Raw genomic sequence first — 15,656 nt, forward strand, 5'->3', positions numbered from 1 at the left:
GAGGAGATAACTCTTCATTATATACACGATAATTACAGTTGTAAACTCCTACATAATAGGAAAGAATCAAATACAAATATTGAGCATATCCCTACAGCTATACAAACGGATATTATGCTAACAGAAAAGGAATGCAGCACGTATCATGGAGAATTTGATTCTCCCTTATCAGTATAGTGAAAGTCCTCTTCCTTGTTCCTATAGACATAGACAATTTGTCGAACCACGTTAAACCTACATGTTATTTCTTTCTCGTTTTCCCTATTTTTTACCATAAATCGTTGCATGGATCCCAACACTTGATAAATCCAATAGTACGAAAACCTTGCATACATACTTGGAAGCTTCAATGCTGAAGCCCAGTGATAAAATTTGTCTCTTTGACATTTCAATAGCTTGTTCGGATTTCATGTTTCAATGGAGCATAATTTTAAGTTGTACCAGAGAAAAAAATGTTCAAGTAGATTGAGGATATGAAGATGTAAAACTTATATCAATAGAGATGTGTGAAAAAGTGGAGGACAACCGGGTTTTAATTCAAGATGTACTAAATAGAAGAGGCGAGAAAGTATGAGATGTTTTAGAGCTCTACAGTGATATCTGATTTGTGCTCTCACATTAATATGCTGGCATTGAGCTTCTGTTAGCACAACTCCTTCCAGTATTCCTTAAATCTCATATGAGCTAATGATTAACAGAAGGAAGAAACTTGTAATTAAGAGCATAGCAAGTTAATGCTAGCTTTTACGAAGGCTATTATTAGGGTTTCTGAATGGATTTGCAAACAGATTAAAAGTGAACATAGCATATCAACAAGGAAACCAAACCAAACAGTACACAGAACCTATAGAAAGTAAAGCCACACAAGTGGTTCTCAAACCAGTTCAAATTATCTGCCACCATCCATCCTCAATTGGGAGAATACTTCACTTGCATTTGGTTCTGACCGATCATCTTCCACAAATGGCAAGCTATTAGAAGGCAGACGCTGAACAGCTGGCAGTGGCAACTCCAGTGAAGCATCTGTTACGCTGTCATAGTACTTTTCTCTCTGCATTATGACTTGTTGGAGCTGAAGTGAATATTCTAAGTCCCACAAAACATCGCGCATAGAAGGCCTATCAGCACCAGTCTCTCTCAAACACTTCTCAACTACTTCACCAAATTTCCGCAATGAGCTTGGATTGATTTTACCCGCAAGAAAAGGATCAACAATTTTTTCCAGCTGTCCTTTGTTTTTCCATGACATCCCCCATTCAGCTAAGTTCATTTCCTCCCTGGGAAGCGAGTTGTCGAGGGCCGGTCTAGCACAAAGCACTTCCAGGAGAACGACTCCAAAGGAATATATATCGGATTTTTCTGTTAACTGCAAGCATCTGAAGTATTCTGGATCAAGGTAACCGAAGCTACCTTTTACAGCAGTGGTGCAATGAGACTGATCAGGAAGACCTGACTTCGAGAGACCGAAATCAGCAACTTTGGCAACATAATACTCATCAAGCAAGATGTTTGTCGACTTGACATCGCGGTGAATGATTCCCCCGTCTGAACCAGTATGAAGGTAATCAAGGCCCCGTGCTGAACCTATGCAAATTTCAAGCCTTTGGTTCCAGGAAAGCTCAGAGAGGGAAGTCGATTTCTGGGTGTCCCCGTTTGAACCGTATAGATGATCTCTTAGGGTCCCCTTTTCCATGAATTCATAAACCAGTATCATCTCAAACCTTTCGTCACAATAACCAATCAGGGAAACCAGATGGCGGTGGCGAATTCTGGATAAGATTTTGATTTCAGTTTGGAATTCTGAGAAGCCCTGCCCATGTCCTGGCTCACTTCGTTTGATAGCCACCTTCATACCATTCCGAAGAGTTCCTTGGTAAACTTTCCCGAACCCACCCTCACCAATCATCAATTTTGCGTCGAAGTTATTGGTCGCATGGAGAATTTCAGAAAAGGGTATTTTTAGCCCCAGGTTCAGACCAGAAACAGAGGAGACATCAACGGTTTTATCAGTTGTCCTGCTGAAAGATCCCCTTCCATAATAAGGAGCAGTCCAATCCACGATTTCAACATGCTTTGCTTTCCTGCATTTCCAACCCCATAAGATCACACCCAACAGAACCAAGACAGAAGCCACTCCTCCAACAACTGAACCGACTACAACCAACGTGAGTGTCTTCTTCGGCTTGTTTGCTACAGGGACTAAACTGGATCCTTTGGTCAACTCCATAATCTCCAGCCCATTCAGAAAGGCAGTTCCGTTCGATGACCCCTGGCTAGGACCAATACTGATATTCATATATCCAGAATCGTCGGAATCAACAACATAATCGAGGTAAAAGGGAGCTGCCAACTGGCCTATTATGTCGTATGGATTGATCTTATCACTGAACTGGCTATAGATATAGAAATTGAACGTAAGAAGACCAAGGGACGGACTAATTATATCACAAAAATGGGCCCTGACAAAGTAGGTAGAATTCTTGTTCACATTGAAATTCCATGTCACATTGAAATTATTTGATTCCCTGCTCTGATCTATATTCGTTTCTTTGGCAGTCTTGTAGACATAATCTGGGGCAGAATAAGGAGTAGCTCCCTGTTCTTGGTACTTAGGCCTATCACTGTAGAACGTACTGTTTTTCGCAGAATCTGGGAAATATAGATAAGCATCATCTGGTATCCAACTTCTCCAGAGTGTATCATTCTCAGGAGTGATAGTGACACCTCCAACGTTGATCCTATGGATTGTATGTAAAGCATGAGATTCCAAACCTTTGTAAGGATCGCCATGTCCTGCAGGAGTAACATAATAAATTCCATCTGAAATGAAATTTTCAGGGGCATGGAAGGCTTCTATGGCATTTACAAAACCAAAAGATGATCCTTGAGGTGTGAAGTCGATTTTGAATTTTCCCACCTCCACTGGAACTGCGAATTCCTTTATCACAGGAGAGTTACTACTGTTTCCCACGCTGAAATCCGACAGCAGTAAAAGCCCAGAAGCCGAAACACTGAAGAGAGCATCGGAAAGATCTGAAAAAGGGTAGAAATGAAAGCGCACCACGTATGTGCCGTTCTCGGTGGTCCGGAACTCATAGGAAGATTGATGTCTGAAAATCCTAGCAGTTCGGTAGAGGGGAGATGCAGCTGTTGATGGGCTGTCATCCTTTACCGTACGGCTTATTCCGACGGAGAAGGAGGAGGCGGAGCCGGGGTTCACATCTCCAACAAAGTTCCGGCCATTGACGATGGTGTTAGAGCTTGAACCACAGCTGATGAAGTACTCATCAGGCAGGGTGTAAGCTGATGAGAGGAGCAGATGAGAAGAGAAGTGGATGAGGAGCAGGGGAAAAAGAAAGCTGTAGTGGTGAAGCTTCTCCATGGGAGTCAATTGGAATCGCCACTTTTCTTGGTGGGAGCAAAACTTATCAGCAACTGAGAATGGGGGAAGCCAACCATCAGACACTCGGAGAATCCAATTATTGGGATATTGGAATGTGAGGGCAAGACATTGACTTGGTGTTGACTTGTATGCGTCTTCCAATTTAACTGACAATACACGGTACTTGATATTGCCAAGGACGCGTAATCTCTCGTGAAGCTTTAATGAGTGATTTTTACTTCCAGGAAAAAAAAGAAAAAAAGAAAAAGAAAAAGCAGAATCAAATCATGTGGTGAACGTCGGACACTATCTTTAAGAGAGTAAGGATCCACCGTTCAATAAAAATCTTGATGAATTGAACTGGAACTGTTATCGGCAATATTAATATATACCGTCAAACAAAGAATGTGAGAGTACACCAATTTACTCCTAGAAAATTTCAATGGAAATTTTGGGGGTTGCAGCATAATTTGATCTCACGCCCAATAATTTAAATGGAGAAAACGAGTTTGGACCATGTGACCTCACTTTTTTCATTCGATCCTTTTGTTAATGGCTCGTGCCCATAGTCCAAGGTTGGACATTGGTCCGGCCACAACCCAATTTTGGGCTGTCTAGTTAGGTCCAGTATAAACAGGACAACCCAGCTCATCCATGGATAGGCATGAAGACCTAGGGCCAAGCCAACTTCTAAGCTTGGGTTGGATCCCGGGTCAGGCCACCTTTATCGTGGTCTAGCTGGGTTTTGGGTGGGCTGGAGTTTTAGGGTTTGCTTGAGACTGTTCTTGAAAACTTTAGTCTTCAAATCTTCGAGTGGGAGATGTAATAAAAAAGCCCCGAGTGGGAGAGCTTTTTAATTATTAAAAATAACATTGAAGGTTAAATGTAATTTTTAATGGTGTCTAAATAGGACCCTTTAATAATGAGAGTTATGTTTCTCAACATTATGTAATACGCCGGGGAACTTTTACTCAAATTTTCGTGGGTGGAATTGGGCTTAGTTACTGGCCGGTTTTGGATTTGGACACAGCACCCATCATCATCACATTCATGGGTCTTGAGTCTTGACTGCCAGAGAAGAGAGTCGTGTATTTCCGAGAGGAATGTTAACTGATGTTGTAGTAACATTAATTTCAATCTTTTGTTGGCTGATATATCTACCTATGATTTACCCTAAGCAAACAGATTTCAAAGAAACAAAAGCAAATCAATCAGGAAGGTAAAGCCACACGACTAGACCTCGCACCAGTTGAGACTTGAGATCATCTGGCACCAGTAATCCTCAACTGAGAAAACACGTCACTAGCAGTAGGGTCTGAACCATCATCGTTTTCCCTGGCTGCATCATCTTTCTCCATTAGAGGAAAGCTAGAAGAAGGCAAGCACTGAAAACCTAGCAGTGGCATCTCTGAAGAAGCATCTGTAGTGCTGTTCATATATCCTTCTTCCAGCGTTGTAGCATGTTGCAGCTCAAGTGCATATTTCAAGTCCCATAAGAGATCACGCATGGTAGGCCTATCGGCACCGCAGTCTTTCAAACACTTTTCTGCCGTTTCTCCAAACTTCCGCAATGAGTTAGAATTGATCTTACCCACGAGAAAAGGATCAACAATCTTTTCGAGCTGTCCTTTCTTTTGCCAAGACATGGCCCATTCAGCTAAATTGATCTCCTCCATTGGAAGTGAGTTGTTGATGAGGGGTATTTTCAACCCGAGGTTTAAACTAGAAACAGAGGAGGTGTTGGCAGTTCTATTGGTTGTCCTACTGACGGATCTTCCTCCATGAAGAGGCCCAATCCAATCCACGGTTTTAACAGGCTTTGATTTCCTGCGTTTCAAACTCCATAAGATCACACCCATGAGAATGAAGGCAAAAGCCACTCCTCCAACAACTGACCCAACTATTACAAACCTAAATTTCTTCTTTGGCTTGCTGATTGACACAAGAACTAAACCAGATCCTTCAATCAACTCCATAATCTCAAGTCCATTCAGAAAGGCAGTCCGAGTTTTTGGTTCCTCTCGAGGGCCTATGCTGATATTCACATATCCTGAATCATGGGAATCAACTATATAATCATAGTAGAAGGGCGCTGCCCGGCCAGTAATGTTATATGGATTGATCTCCTCACCGTACTTGCTATAGATATAGAAATTAAATACCAAAGCATTAGGGGACCGACTGATTATATCACAAAAATGCACCCTGACAAAGTAGAGAGAATTCTTATTCACAATGAAATTGCAAGTCACGTTGAAGAAATTTGATGAGATGCTATCAATTGTATTCAGTTCTTTGGCCGTCCTGTAGACATGATCTGGGGCAGAATATGTGGTAGCTCCACCAACTTGGTACTTAAGCTTATCACTGTAAAATTCACTGTTTTTGGCAGCATCTGAGAAATATAGATAAGCATCATCCAGTATCCAACTTCTCCAGAGAGTATCATTGTCAGGAGTGATGGTGAGACCTCCAACGTTGATCCTATGGATTGTGTACAAAACCTGAGATAACACACCTTTGTAAGTACCGCTATGTCCTGCGGGGTTAGCGCCAATAACTCGATCTGGGAAGAAACCGTTAGGGGCAGGAAAGACTTCTATGGCATTTACAAATCCGAAAGATGATTCTTGAGGTGTGAAGTCGATTCTGAAATTTTCCACCTGGACGGGAACTGCGAATTCCTTCATCACATGAGAGTTGCTACTGTTTGCAACGCGGAAATTGGACAGCAATGAAAACCCAGAAGCCGAAACATCGAATAGAGCATCGGCAAGGTTTATGAGAGAGGAGAAAGGGTAGAAATGGAAGCGAATGAGGTAGGTGCCGCTCACGGTGGTTTGGAACTCATAAAATGATTCTTGTTTGAAAATTCTAGCTGTTTGATAGAGGGGATAAGCAGCTGTTGATAGGTTGTCATCCTTTACCGGACTGCTTCTTCCAACGGAGAATGAGGAGCCGGAGTTCACATCTCCGACGAAGATCCGACCATTGACAGTGGTGTTAGAGCTTGAACCACAGTTGATGAAGTACTCATGAGGAAGAGTGTAAGCTGATGAGAGGAGCAGGTGAGAAGAGAAGTAGACGAGGAGTGGAAAAAGAAACCTGTGGAGTTGAAGCTTCTCCATGGGAGTCAATTGGAATCGCCACTGGTATCGGTGGGAGCAAACTTATCAGCATCGGAAAAATGAAATCAAATGAGAGGCAAACAGACAAACAGCCAAACTCTTGGAAAGCAAAAGCAAGACTTTGACTTGGGTGTGTGGATTGAATGGATTGAAAATTAAAACCATACTCAAAACAGCGCAGATAAATTATATATTGGAATTAAAAATTGAATTTATATTAAAATTATCTTTTGAAAAAACAATTTACTTTCCATACGTACAAAATGTAATTAGGTTTTCACATGGAAAGTTATCTCTTTCAAAGACATTTTAAAAATTTTTATATCACATTCTATATAACAATTCTTTATAATTACAACTTCAATATTATTCGTTTTCTAAAATTGTTTTCCCATAACGTAGATGAAAATTGATTTTTATTAAATAGTAATATTAAAATATAAATAATTTATAAATACATTTTTTATATTATGTTATTTTTCATATATATTATCAATATTTTTTTCTTTTTTCTTTTTACCCACAAATCTAATTTTTTAATCAAAATGTTTTATTTTTATAAAATAAGTAATATAAATGATAAAAAAATTATATTATGTGGAAATATAAATCCTATTTTGTAACTTAATATTAACATATTTTAGGCAAAAAATATATAAAAAAAAGATAAATAATATATTAGATCACTTATTTTATTTTGACTTAGTACCAGTATCTTACACATGGTATTCCTCTTAAAGAGATTCAAATTCTGATAACAAAAGTTTGAAGAACGTTTCAAAGGGGATTTTGTGGATTGCATCCGGATTAGATAGGATTTTTCTCAATAGTACGGTAATTTAAAAAAGTTATGCTTAAATTACTATAGTAGAAGAAGTTATTACAAATATACGGTAGTTTCTGCCACCTAGGAAAGAGGATTTGCCAATTAGGAAAGAGGAGAGAGGAGAGAGGTTCAGCGGATAATTTTTTTTTTAAACCAAAATCATCTTTAAGGGAAATCGTCTTTTCAAAAGACGAGTTCCATGAAAAAAAATTAGTATTTAAAAAAATTCCCCATTTACAAGGGAACTCGTCTTTTGAAGAGACGAGTTCCTTGAAAAAAAAATATTTTTTTTTAAAAAAATTCCCAAATTATTATTTAAAAAAAAAAAAAAAACAATTCCTCGAGGGAACTCGTCTGTTGAAGAGACGAGTTCCCATGGAAAAAAAAAATATTTTTTTTAAAAAAAATTCCCAAATTAAAAAAAAAAACAATTCCACAAGGGAACTCGTCTCTTGAAGAGACGAGTTCCCATAGGAAATTTTTTTTTTTTTTATATAAATATTTTTTTTTATAAAAAAGTTCCCAAATTATTAAAAAAAAAAAAAAAAAAAAAACCAATTCCACAAGTGAAGAGACGAGTTCCCATGGGAAAATTTTTTTTTATTTTTTTTATAAAAAAATTCCCAAATAAAATAAAAAAAAAAAAAAAAAAAAAAAAAAAAAACAATTCCACAAGGGAATTCGTCTCTTCAAGAGACAAGTTCTCATGGAAAAATTTTTTTTTTTTTTTAAAATACCCAAATTAAAAAAAATAAAAATAAAAAAATAAAAAATAAAAAAAAAACAATTCTTCAAGGGAACTCGTCTCTTGAGTTCCCATGGGAAAAAAAAAAATTTAAAAAATTTTGTTTTTTATAAAAAAATTCCCAAATTAAAAAAAAAAAAAAAATTCCACAAGGGAACTAAGGAGTTCTGGGAAATTTTTTTTTTTAATTTTTTTTAAAAAAATACCCAAATTAAAAAAAAAAAAAAAATCTTCAAGGGAACTCGTCTCTTCAAGATACGAGTTCCCCTTGTGGAATTTTATTTTATTTTATTTTATTTTTTTAATTTAGGAATTTTTTTAAAAAAATATTTAAAAAAAAAAAATTTCCCATAGGAAACTCGTCTCTTCGTCTCTTGAAGAGACGAGTTCCCCTTATGGAATTGTTTGTTTGTTTTTTTTTTTTTTTAATTTGGGAATTATTTTTTTTTTAAATATTTAAAAAAAAAAAATTCCCATGGGAAACTCGTCTCTTGAAGAGACGAGTTCCCCTTGTGGAATTGTTTGTTTTTTTTTTTTTTTTTTTTTTTTTTTTTTTTTTTTTAATTTAGGAATTTTTGTTAGAAAAATATTTAAAAAAAAAAAAAATTTCCCATGGGGAACTCGTCTCTTGAAGAGAGGAGTTCCCCTTGTGGGATTTTTTTATTTTATTTTATAATTTAGGAATTTTTAAAAAAAAATATTTAAAAAAAAAAAAAAAATTCCCATGGGGAACTTGTCTCTTCAAGAGACGAGTTCCCCTTGTGGAATTGTTTTTTTTTTTTTTTTTTTTTTTTTTTTTTTTTTTAATTTGGGAATTTTTTTTTTAGAAAAATAGTTTTTTTAAAAAAAAAAAAAATTTCCCATGGGAAACTCGTCTCTTGAAGAGACGAGTTCCCCTTATGGAATTCTTTGTTTGTTTGTTTTTTTTTTTTTTAATTTGGGAATTATTATTTTTAAAATATTTTAAAAAAAAAAATTCCCATGGGAAACTCGTCTCTTGAAGAGACGAGTTCCCCTTGTGGAATTGTTTTTTTTTCTTTTTCTTTTCTTTTTTTTTTAATTTAGGAATTTTTTTAAATATTTAAAAAAAAAAATTCCATTGACTCGTCTTGAGAGACGATTCCCTTGTGGATTTTTTTTTTTTTTTTTTTATTTTAATTTTAAAAAAAATATTTAAAAAAAAAAAAATTTCCCATGGGAACTCGTCTCTAAGAGACGAGTTCCCCTTGTGAATTTTTTTTTTTTTTTTTTTTTTTTTTTTTTTAATTTAGGAATTTTTTTTTTTAAGAATTTATACCTTGGGATTTTATATTTTTTTATAATTAGAATTTTTTAAAATAAAAAAAAAAAAATTCCCATGAGGAACTCGTCTCTTGAAGAGACGAGTTCCCCTTGTGGAATTGTTTTTTTTTTTTTTTTTTTTTTTTTTTTTTTTTTTTAATATTTTTTTTTTTAAAAAAAAAAAAAAATTTTTTTTTTTTTTCATGGAAACTGTCTCTTGAAGAGACGAGTTCCCTTGTGGAATTGTTTTTTTTTTTTTTTTTTTTTTTTTAATTTAGGAATTTTTTTTTTTTTAAAAAAATTTCCATGGAACTCGTCTCTTGAAGAGACGAGTTCTCCTTGTGGAATTGTTTTTTTTTTTAATTTGGGAATTTAAAAAAAAATAAATTAAAAAAAAAAAAAATTTCCCATGGGAAACTCGTCTCTTGAATTTCCCTTGTGGAATTTTTTTTTTTTTTTAAGGAATTTTTTTTAAATATATACCTTGAGGAATTTTCTTTTTTTTTTATATATATATTTTTTCATGGAATTTGTATTCGGGAATTTTTTTAAATACTATTTTTTTTCATGGAACTCGTCTTTTGAAAAGACGATTTCCCTTAAAGATGATTTTGGTTTTAAAAAAAAAATATCCGCTGAACCTCTCTCCTCTCTCCTCTCTCCTAAGTGGCAAATCCTCTTTCCTAGGTGGCAAAAACTACCGTATATTTGTAATAACTTCTTCTACTACAGTAATTTAAGCATAACTTTTTTAAATTACCGTACTATTGAGAAAAATCCGGATTAGATTGGGGTCCAGTTGTACTTTGAGCCCAAATTTGTTGAGGACCGGGCCGGGGTTGGTGCCAAAGTTAGACCGTCGTGCCCATGGAAAGCCAGTTCAAAATAAAAGTGCAACCCCACAGCGCACCAACGTACCATCCAACTAACCGAATACAAGCGTCGCCCCCAGTTTTCATTTTGTGGTAAAGCTCACGCTTCTCTCTGCCCTCTCCTCCTCTTTATATAATAGGTTCATTGCCTCTCACCGCCCATTAAGCCCAAAACAGAGCTACCAACCACGCTATCCTATCAACATCCAACATCGATCATGGTGGGTCAATGGACGGTGACCAAGCCAGGCCGGAGCGACGAGGTTTTGGAGGCAGACCAACAGCAGAGGATCACCGCTCAGATCAGAGCTCACTTCGATTCCATAACCCCGAAGCGACCCGCCAAGCCCAGCAGAAGCGAATCCGACTCCCCGCTAAGTTCTCCTTCCCACGCCGCCAACGGAACCATCCCGGAGCTTCACAAGTTCCGAACCCTTCAATCTCAATCTCAGTCTGAGTCCCATGTCCGTAAACTCCTCAGTCTTACAACTCTATTATCAATCCAGCCTTGTTTTGTTGATTTTTGGTTCTGACTTTTGTCAAACTCTCAGGCCATGATATCAACAGATGGGAGTGGTATGTTGCAAGAGGAATTTGTGGAGACGCACTACTACAAGGAGTTGGGTTCTATTGACAAACAGCATCACACGGTTCAACCCCATTCTTCTCTGTTCCCCTTTCCTCTTTTTCCCTTGCAATTTTTTCATGAAATGATTTGATTTTTATTTGCAATGATTAGACTGGAACTGGGTTTATAAAGGTGGAGAGGAGAGGAGTTGAAGATGGGTACGGACTCCAGTTGCAAAGGAGGGAGAACAGAGAAATGATGCTGAGGGGCTTCAAAAGCAACCCTGCAACAAACGACTGGATTCCAAGCCTCGAAGAAGATGAGGTACTAAATTGAAGTATTGGTAACAAGAATTTTTTGTAATGGTTTAATGCTATTAGGCCCTTGATGGGTTGCATATTACTGTCTGTCAGGTGGGCTATGTCTCCTCAAAACCCAGTCGGAGCGAGAGTTGTTAGACGGTGAGAGGAAAAGTTGTATCAACTGGGTTTCCTTTAATTTAAATAAAATTTTCTTCTAGATAAGGATTGCTTTGGTTTGCTTGCAAGTCTGAAAGGGTTTATGAATAAAAAAACTCTCCATTATTGACTGACTACCACTTGTTCTTATCCATTTCCACTGTTCCACCTACAAAATATTCTATATTAGTTGTTCAAAGAAATAATAATGCAAGATGAGCTGGTGATAGGTGTTGATTTATTTTCCGTTTCTTCACATTCCCTAAAGAAGTAGATAGCCAACAAGCAGTTGTTACAGCGTCTAAATAAAGGGTTGTCTTTTTTGAGATCTTTCTCTCTAACAAAACAGAATCTAGGCATTTCATCCTTTTGTCTCTTGTGGCTTGAATCTTCGGCATTCTTTTTTGAAGACGTATCTAACCTAAAAGCAAATACCTAATCTTTAAACATGAATTTCCACTTCCAAAACTAAATTCAGAGCTTATTTCTGTTCAATTGAAACTACTGTAGATTAAATATGCTGACACAGAGTGGAGTATAAATTGTCTGCTTATTGCTAAAGAACATGGAGGCGAAAACCTCAGTTCTAATTTTCTTTCCTTCTAAGGGAACCAAAATAAAAAAAATGGTTGAGACCTTCCTCTAACTGAATAAGATTCGACTTGGCTCAGAGTGCTTTTAAAAACTATTTTCAGCATAAAAATTGTTTTTGAGGAAAAATCAATAGTTCGTAAATTTGAGAAGTACTTTTCAAAAGTTGAAAAATTAGTTAAAAAATACTTTCAAAGTGTTTTGAGTAGAAATATTATCAAATGCATTTTTATTTTTATTAGAGTGTATTTGATAATGTATCTATTTGAAATGTTTTTCATTGAAGTGTTGTCTCTAAACGTTTTTAAGACAAATGTTTCTTGAAAGAGTTTTTAATGCTAAAAATGTTTTCTGAAAGTACTGTAACTTTAAGATCAAATGGGACAAACCAAGGATGCCACATTGTTATCTAATGCAGGAAGGCCACCATGGGTCTTTATGCAGACAGGGCAAAGCAGAAAATGAAATGACATGTATACATTTTCCTTGTATATTCATTTGTTGGCCGTTGAAGAGGAAATGGCAGTGACACAAAAGGGGTTTTAACTCCATAGAGGAGAAAGAGGATTAGTCTTTCCAGGAAGAATGTTGGAAGTTGTTTTGGTGACAGTTCAATGTTTTGTTGGCTGATATATCTACAATGTACAGAAGAAAACTGACGGTTCATGAATAGATCCTTTTACAGATGCTACTATGCTTCTTCAGGTGAGCATTTTTATAGTGTGTATTCCGGGTATATCACGTTTTATTTCTATCTCGAGTTCAGAGTTTAGTTATCTATGCAGAATTCAACTATTCCTAAATACTTTTTGCAGCAAATGGATTAGAAGAAACAAAGACAACTTAATCAGGAAAGTAAATTCAACAGCAGAGAGAAGCTAAAGAAAGTAAAGCGCCTAAAGCCACACAACTAGACCTCATACCAGTTGAGATCATCTGGCGTCACCAATTCTCAGTTGGGAGAACACTTGACTAGCAGTTGGCGCTGAACCATCACCACTTTCCGTGGGGATATCATATTCCTTAATCAGAAAGCTGGGAGAAGGCGAGTACTGAACAATTGGCAGTGGGAACTCCAATGAAGCATCTATTATGCTGTCCCCATATCCTTCTCTCTGCCTTGTAACTCGTTGGAGCTGAAGAGCATATTTCAAGTCCCATAGGACATTGGACATATTAGGCCTATCAGCACCCGAGTCTTTCAAACACTTCTCTGCCGTTTCTCCGAATTTTCGCAATGAGTTAGGATTAACTTTACCCAGGAGAAAAGGATCAACAATATTTTCGAGCTGTCCTTTCTTTTGCCATGACATGGCCCATTCAGCTAAATTCATTTCCCCACTGGGAGCTGATCTTTTAATAGCCGGCCTAGCACAAAGCACTTCCAGAAGAACCACTCCAAAAGAGTATACATCTGATTTATCCGTTAAATGCAAGCATCTGAAATATTCTGGATCAAGGTAACCAAAACTGCCTTTTACATTTGTACTGATATGAGATTTATCCGAAGTGCCTGATTTTGAAAGACCAAAATCAGAAACCTTGGCCGCATAATTCTCATCAAGCAAAATGTTTGTTGATTTAACATCCCGGTGAATGATTCCCCCATCAGAACCAGTGTGAAGGTAATCAATACCGCATGCTGAACCAATGCAAATCTCAAGCCTTTGCTCCCAAGACAGTTGTGATCGGGGAGTTGATATGGTGCAGTCCTCATTCCAATTGTACAGCTGGTCTCTCAGAGTCCCGTTTTCCATGAATTCATAAACCAGTATCATCTCATGCCTCTCATCACAGTATCCAATCAAGGAAACCAGATGGCGGTGGCGAATTTTGGATAAGACCTTGATTTCAGCTTGAAATTCAGCAAAGCCCTGGCGTTGCCCTGGTTGACTTCGTTTGACAGCCACTTTCTTACCATCTCGAAGAGTTCCTCTATAAACTTTCCCGAACCCACCCTCCCCGACGATCACTTTTGGGTTGAAGTTATTAGTGGCATGCAGTATTTCAGAAAAGGGTAGTTTTAAGCCGAGGTTTAAACTAGAAACAGAGGAGTTGTCGGCAGTTCTACCATTTGTCTTCCAAAAAGATCTCCCTCCATAAAGAAGCACAGACCAACCCCCGGTCTCAACAGGGTTTGCTTTCCTGCATTTCATGAACACTCCGATCAGCATAAGGACAAAAGCCACTCCAACAACAGAACCAGCTATTGCAAACATGAAGTTCTTCTTTGGCTTGCTTGGCGCAGGCTTAAGGGTCTTATTCGGATTGCTGGGCGCAGACTCAAGAGTCTTATTCGGATTGTTGGGCGGAGACTCAAGAGTCTTATTCGGATTGCTAGGCACAGGGTATGCACCAGATCGCTCGATCTTCTCCATGATCTCAAGTCCATTCAGAAAAGCAGTTTGGTTCAGTGATTTACTACGAGGGCCTACACTGATATTCACATATCCAGAATCATCAGAATCAACCACATAATCACGGTGAAAGGGAGTTGCTGGATGGTGAGTAATGTTATATGGATAGATCTTATCAATGAACTGATTGTAGATGGAAAAATTGAACACAATACCATCAACATCTTGGCTAATTATGTCACAGAAATGCACCCTCACGAAGTAGGTAGAATTCTTATTCACATCGAAACCCCACGTCATATTGAAAAAATTTGATGACCTGCTATGATTTATGTTCAATTCTTTGGCAGTCTTGTAGACATTATCTGGGGCCAACTTTGCAGCAGCTGCCGTGGAATTAAGCTCACCGTAGAACTCGATGTTATTTGCAGAATTTGGGAGAAATAGATAGTCATCATCTGGTGTCCAACTTCTCCACAGTAGATCATTACTTGGTGTGATTGTGAAGCCTCCAACGTTAATCCTATGGATTATATGAAAAGCCCGAGATAACAAACCATTGTAAGTGCCTTTAAGCCCTACGGGAGTAACGTGACTAACTCCATCTGAAATGAAACGTTCCGGAGCAATAAAGGCTTCTATGGCGTTTACAAAAGCAAAAAATGATTTTTGAGGTGTGAAGTAGATCATGAATTCTCCCACCTCTATGGGGATTGCGAATTCCTTAATTACAGGAGGGTTACTAGTGTTCTGGACACTGAAATTGGACAGCAATGAAAACCCATTAGCGGAAACATTGAAGAGAGCGTCGGCAAGATTTGTTGGAGTAGAGAAAGGGTAGAAGTGAAAGCGTACCACGTAGGTGCCATTTTGGGTGATTTGGAACCTGTACGAAGATTGTTTTCTGAAAATTCTGGCTGTTCGATAGAGAAAAGGTGTCCCTGGTGTTGGGTTGTCATCAACGACCCGACTGCTTTCTCCTACCGAAAAGTCGGATGAGCCGGAGTCCACATCTCCCACGAAGTACTGATTGCTGATTGCAGTATCAGAGATTGAACCACAGTTGATGAGATACATGTCTGTAAGAGCGTAATCTGATGAGTGGATGAGGAGGAGGAGAGTAAAAATAACTTTGTGGTGGTGAAGCTTATCCATGGACATCATTAACCACTGCCGACTCTTCCCAGCAGGAGCAAAGTTTATCAGCATCCAAGAATGAAAATAAATTGAGAGGCAATCATGTAGATTCCTGTTTTTTTTTTTTTTTTTTTCAAGAAACGAAAAGTCACATGCATACATACAAACAAAAAAGCAAGACTTTGACTTGCAGTCGGCTTGTATACATATGAAAATACAGGTACTTGATATTATTAATCCCCCCTGGTTATCCACATCTCATCAAACTTCCTGCCCTTCGCCCATGTAAATCACTGCTAAATTTGGTTCAA

The 15,656-nt window shown here is 37.5% G+C and overlaps 4 protein-coding genes across 4 annotated transcripts; 1 reads left to right on the forward strand and 3 right to left on the reverse strand.

The window, feature by feature from the left end:
* Window positions 1-691: 691 nt before the first annotated feature.
* On the reverse strand, window positions 692-3,535 carry LOC117918401 (probable receptor-like protein kinase At5g24010). Its single transcript, XM_034835031.1, has one exon. The coding sequence runs from the start codon at window positions 3,380-3,382 to the stop codon at window positions 890-892; it is 2,493 nt and encodes an 830-aa protein (XP_034690922.1). The 5' UTR covers window positions 3,383-3,535; the 3' UTR covers window positions 692-889.
* A 1,109-nt stretch (window positions 3,536-4,644) lies between these two features.
* On the reverse strand, window positions 4,645-6,510 carry LOC117917253 (probable receptor-like protein kinase At5g24010). Its single transcript, XM_034833463.1, has one exon. It carries the CDS (start codon window positions 6,508-6,510, stop codon window positions 4,645-4,647), a length of 1,866 nt encoding a protein of 621 aa, XP_034689354.1.
* Window positions 6,511-10,360: 3,850 nt separating this feature from the next.
* On the forward strand, window positions 10,361-11,397 carry LOC117918402. The gene is made up of 4 exons (XM_034835033.1): window positions 10,361-10,698; window positions 10,786-10,884; window positions 10,974-11,126; window positions 11,216-11,397. Exons 1-4 carry the CDS (start codon window positions 10,453-10,455, stop codon window positions 11,258-11,260), a joined length of 543 nt encoding a protein of 180 aa, XP_034690924.1. The 5' UTR covers window positions 10,361-10,452; the 3' UTR covers window positions 11,261-11,397.
* A 1,273-nt stretch (window positions 11,398-12,670) lies between these two features.
* LOC117918399 (probable receptor-like protein kinase At5g24010) lies at window positions 12,671-15,527 on the reverse strand. Its single transcript, XM_034835029.1, has one exon. It carries the CDS (start codon window positions 15,505-15,507, stop codon window positions 12,784-12,786), a length of 2,724 nt encoding a protein of 907 aa, XP_034690920.1. The 5' UTR covers window positions 15,508-15,527; the 3' UTR covers window positions 12,671-12,783.
* Between the last annotated feature and the right edge of the window lie 129 nt (window positions 15,528-15,656).

The sequence above is a fragment of the Vitis riparia genome, chromosome 7, assembly GCF_004353265.1.
Source record: "Vitis riparia cultivar Riparia Gloire de Montpellier isolate 1030 chromosome 7, EGFV_Vit.rip_1.0, whole genome shotgun sequence".
NCBI classification, from domain to species: Eukaryota; Viridiplantae; Streptophyta; class Magnoliopsida; order Vitales; family Vitaceae; genus Vitis; species Vitis riparia.

Coding starts and splice junctions, on each gene's coding strand:
- LOC117918401 (XM_034835031.1), bottom strand. CDS start 3,382: ATGGAGAAGCTTCACCACTACAGCTTTCTTTTTCCCCTGCTCCTCATC.
- LOC117917253 (XM_034833463.1), bottom strand. CDS start 6,510: ATGGAGAAGCTTCAACTCCACAGGTTTCTTTTTCCACTCCTCGTCTAC.
- LOC117918402 (XM_034835033.1), top strand. CDS start 10,453: ATGGTGGGTCAATGGACGGTGACCAAGCCAGGCCGGAGCGACGAGGTT. Junction 10,699..10,785: donor AATCTCAGTCTGAGTCCCAT/GTCCGTAAACTC, acceptor TCAAACTCTCAG/GCCATGATATCAACAGATGG. Junction 10,885..10,973: donor TTGACAAACAGCATCACACG/GTTCAACCCCAT, acceptor TGCAATGATTAG/ACTGGAACTGGGTTTATAAA.
- LOC117918399 (XM_034835029.1), bottom strand. CDS start 15,507: ATGTATGCATGTGACTTTTCGTTTCTTGAAAAAAAAAAAAAAAAAAAC.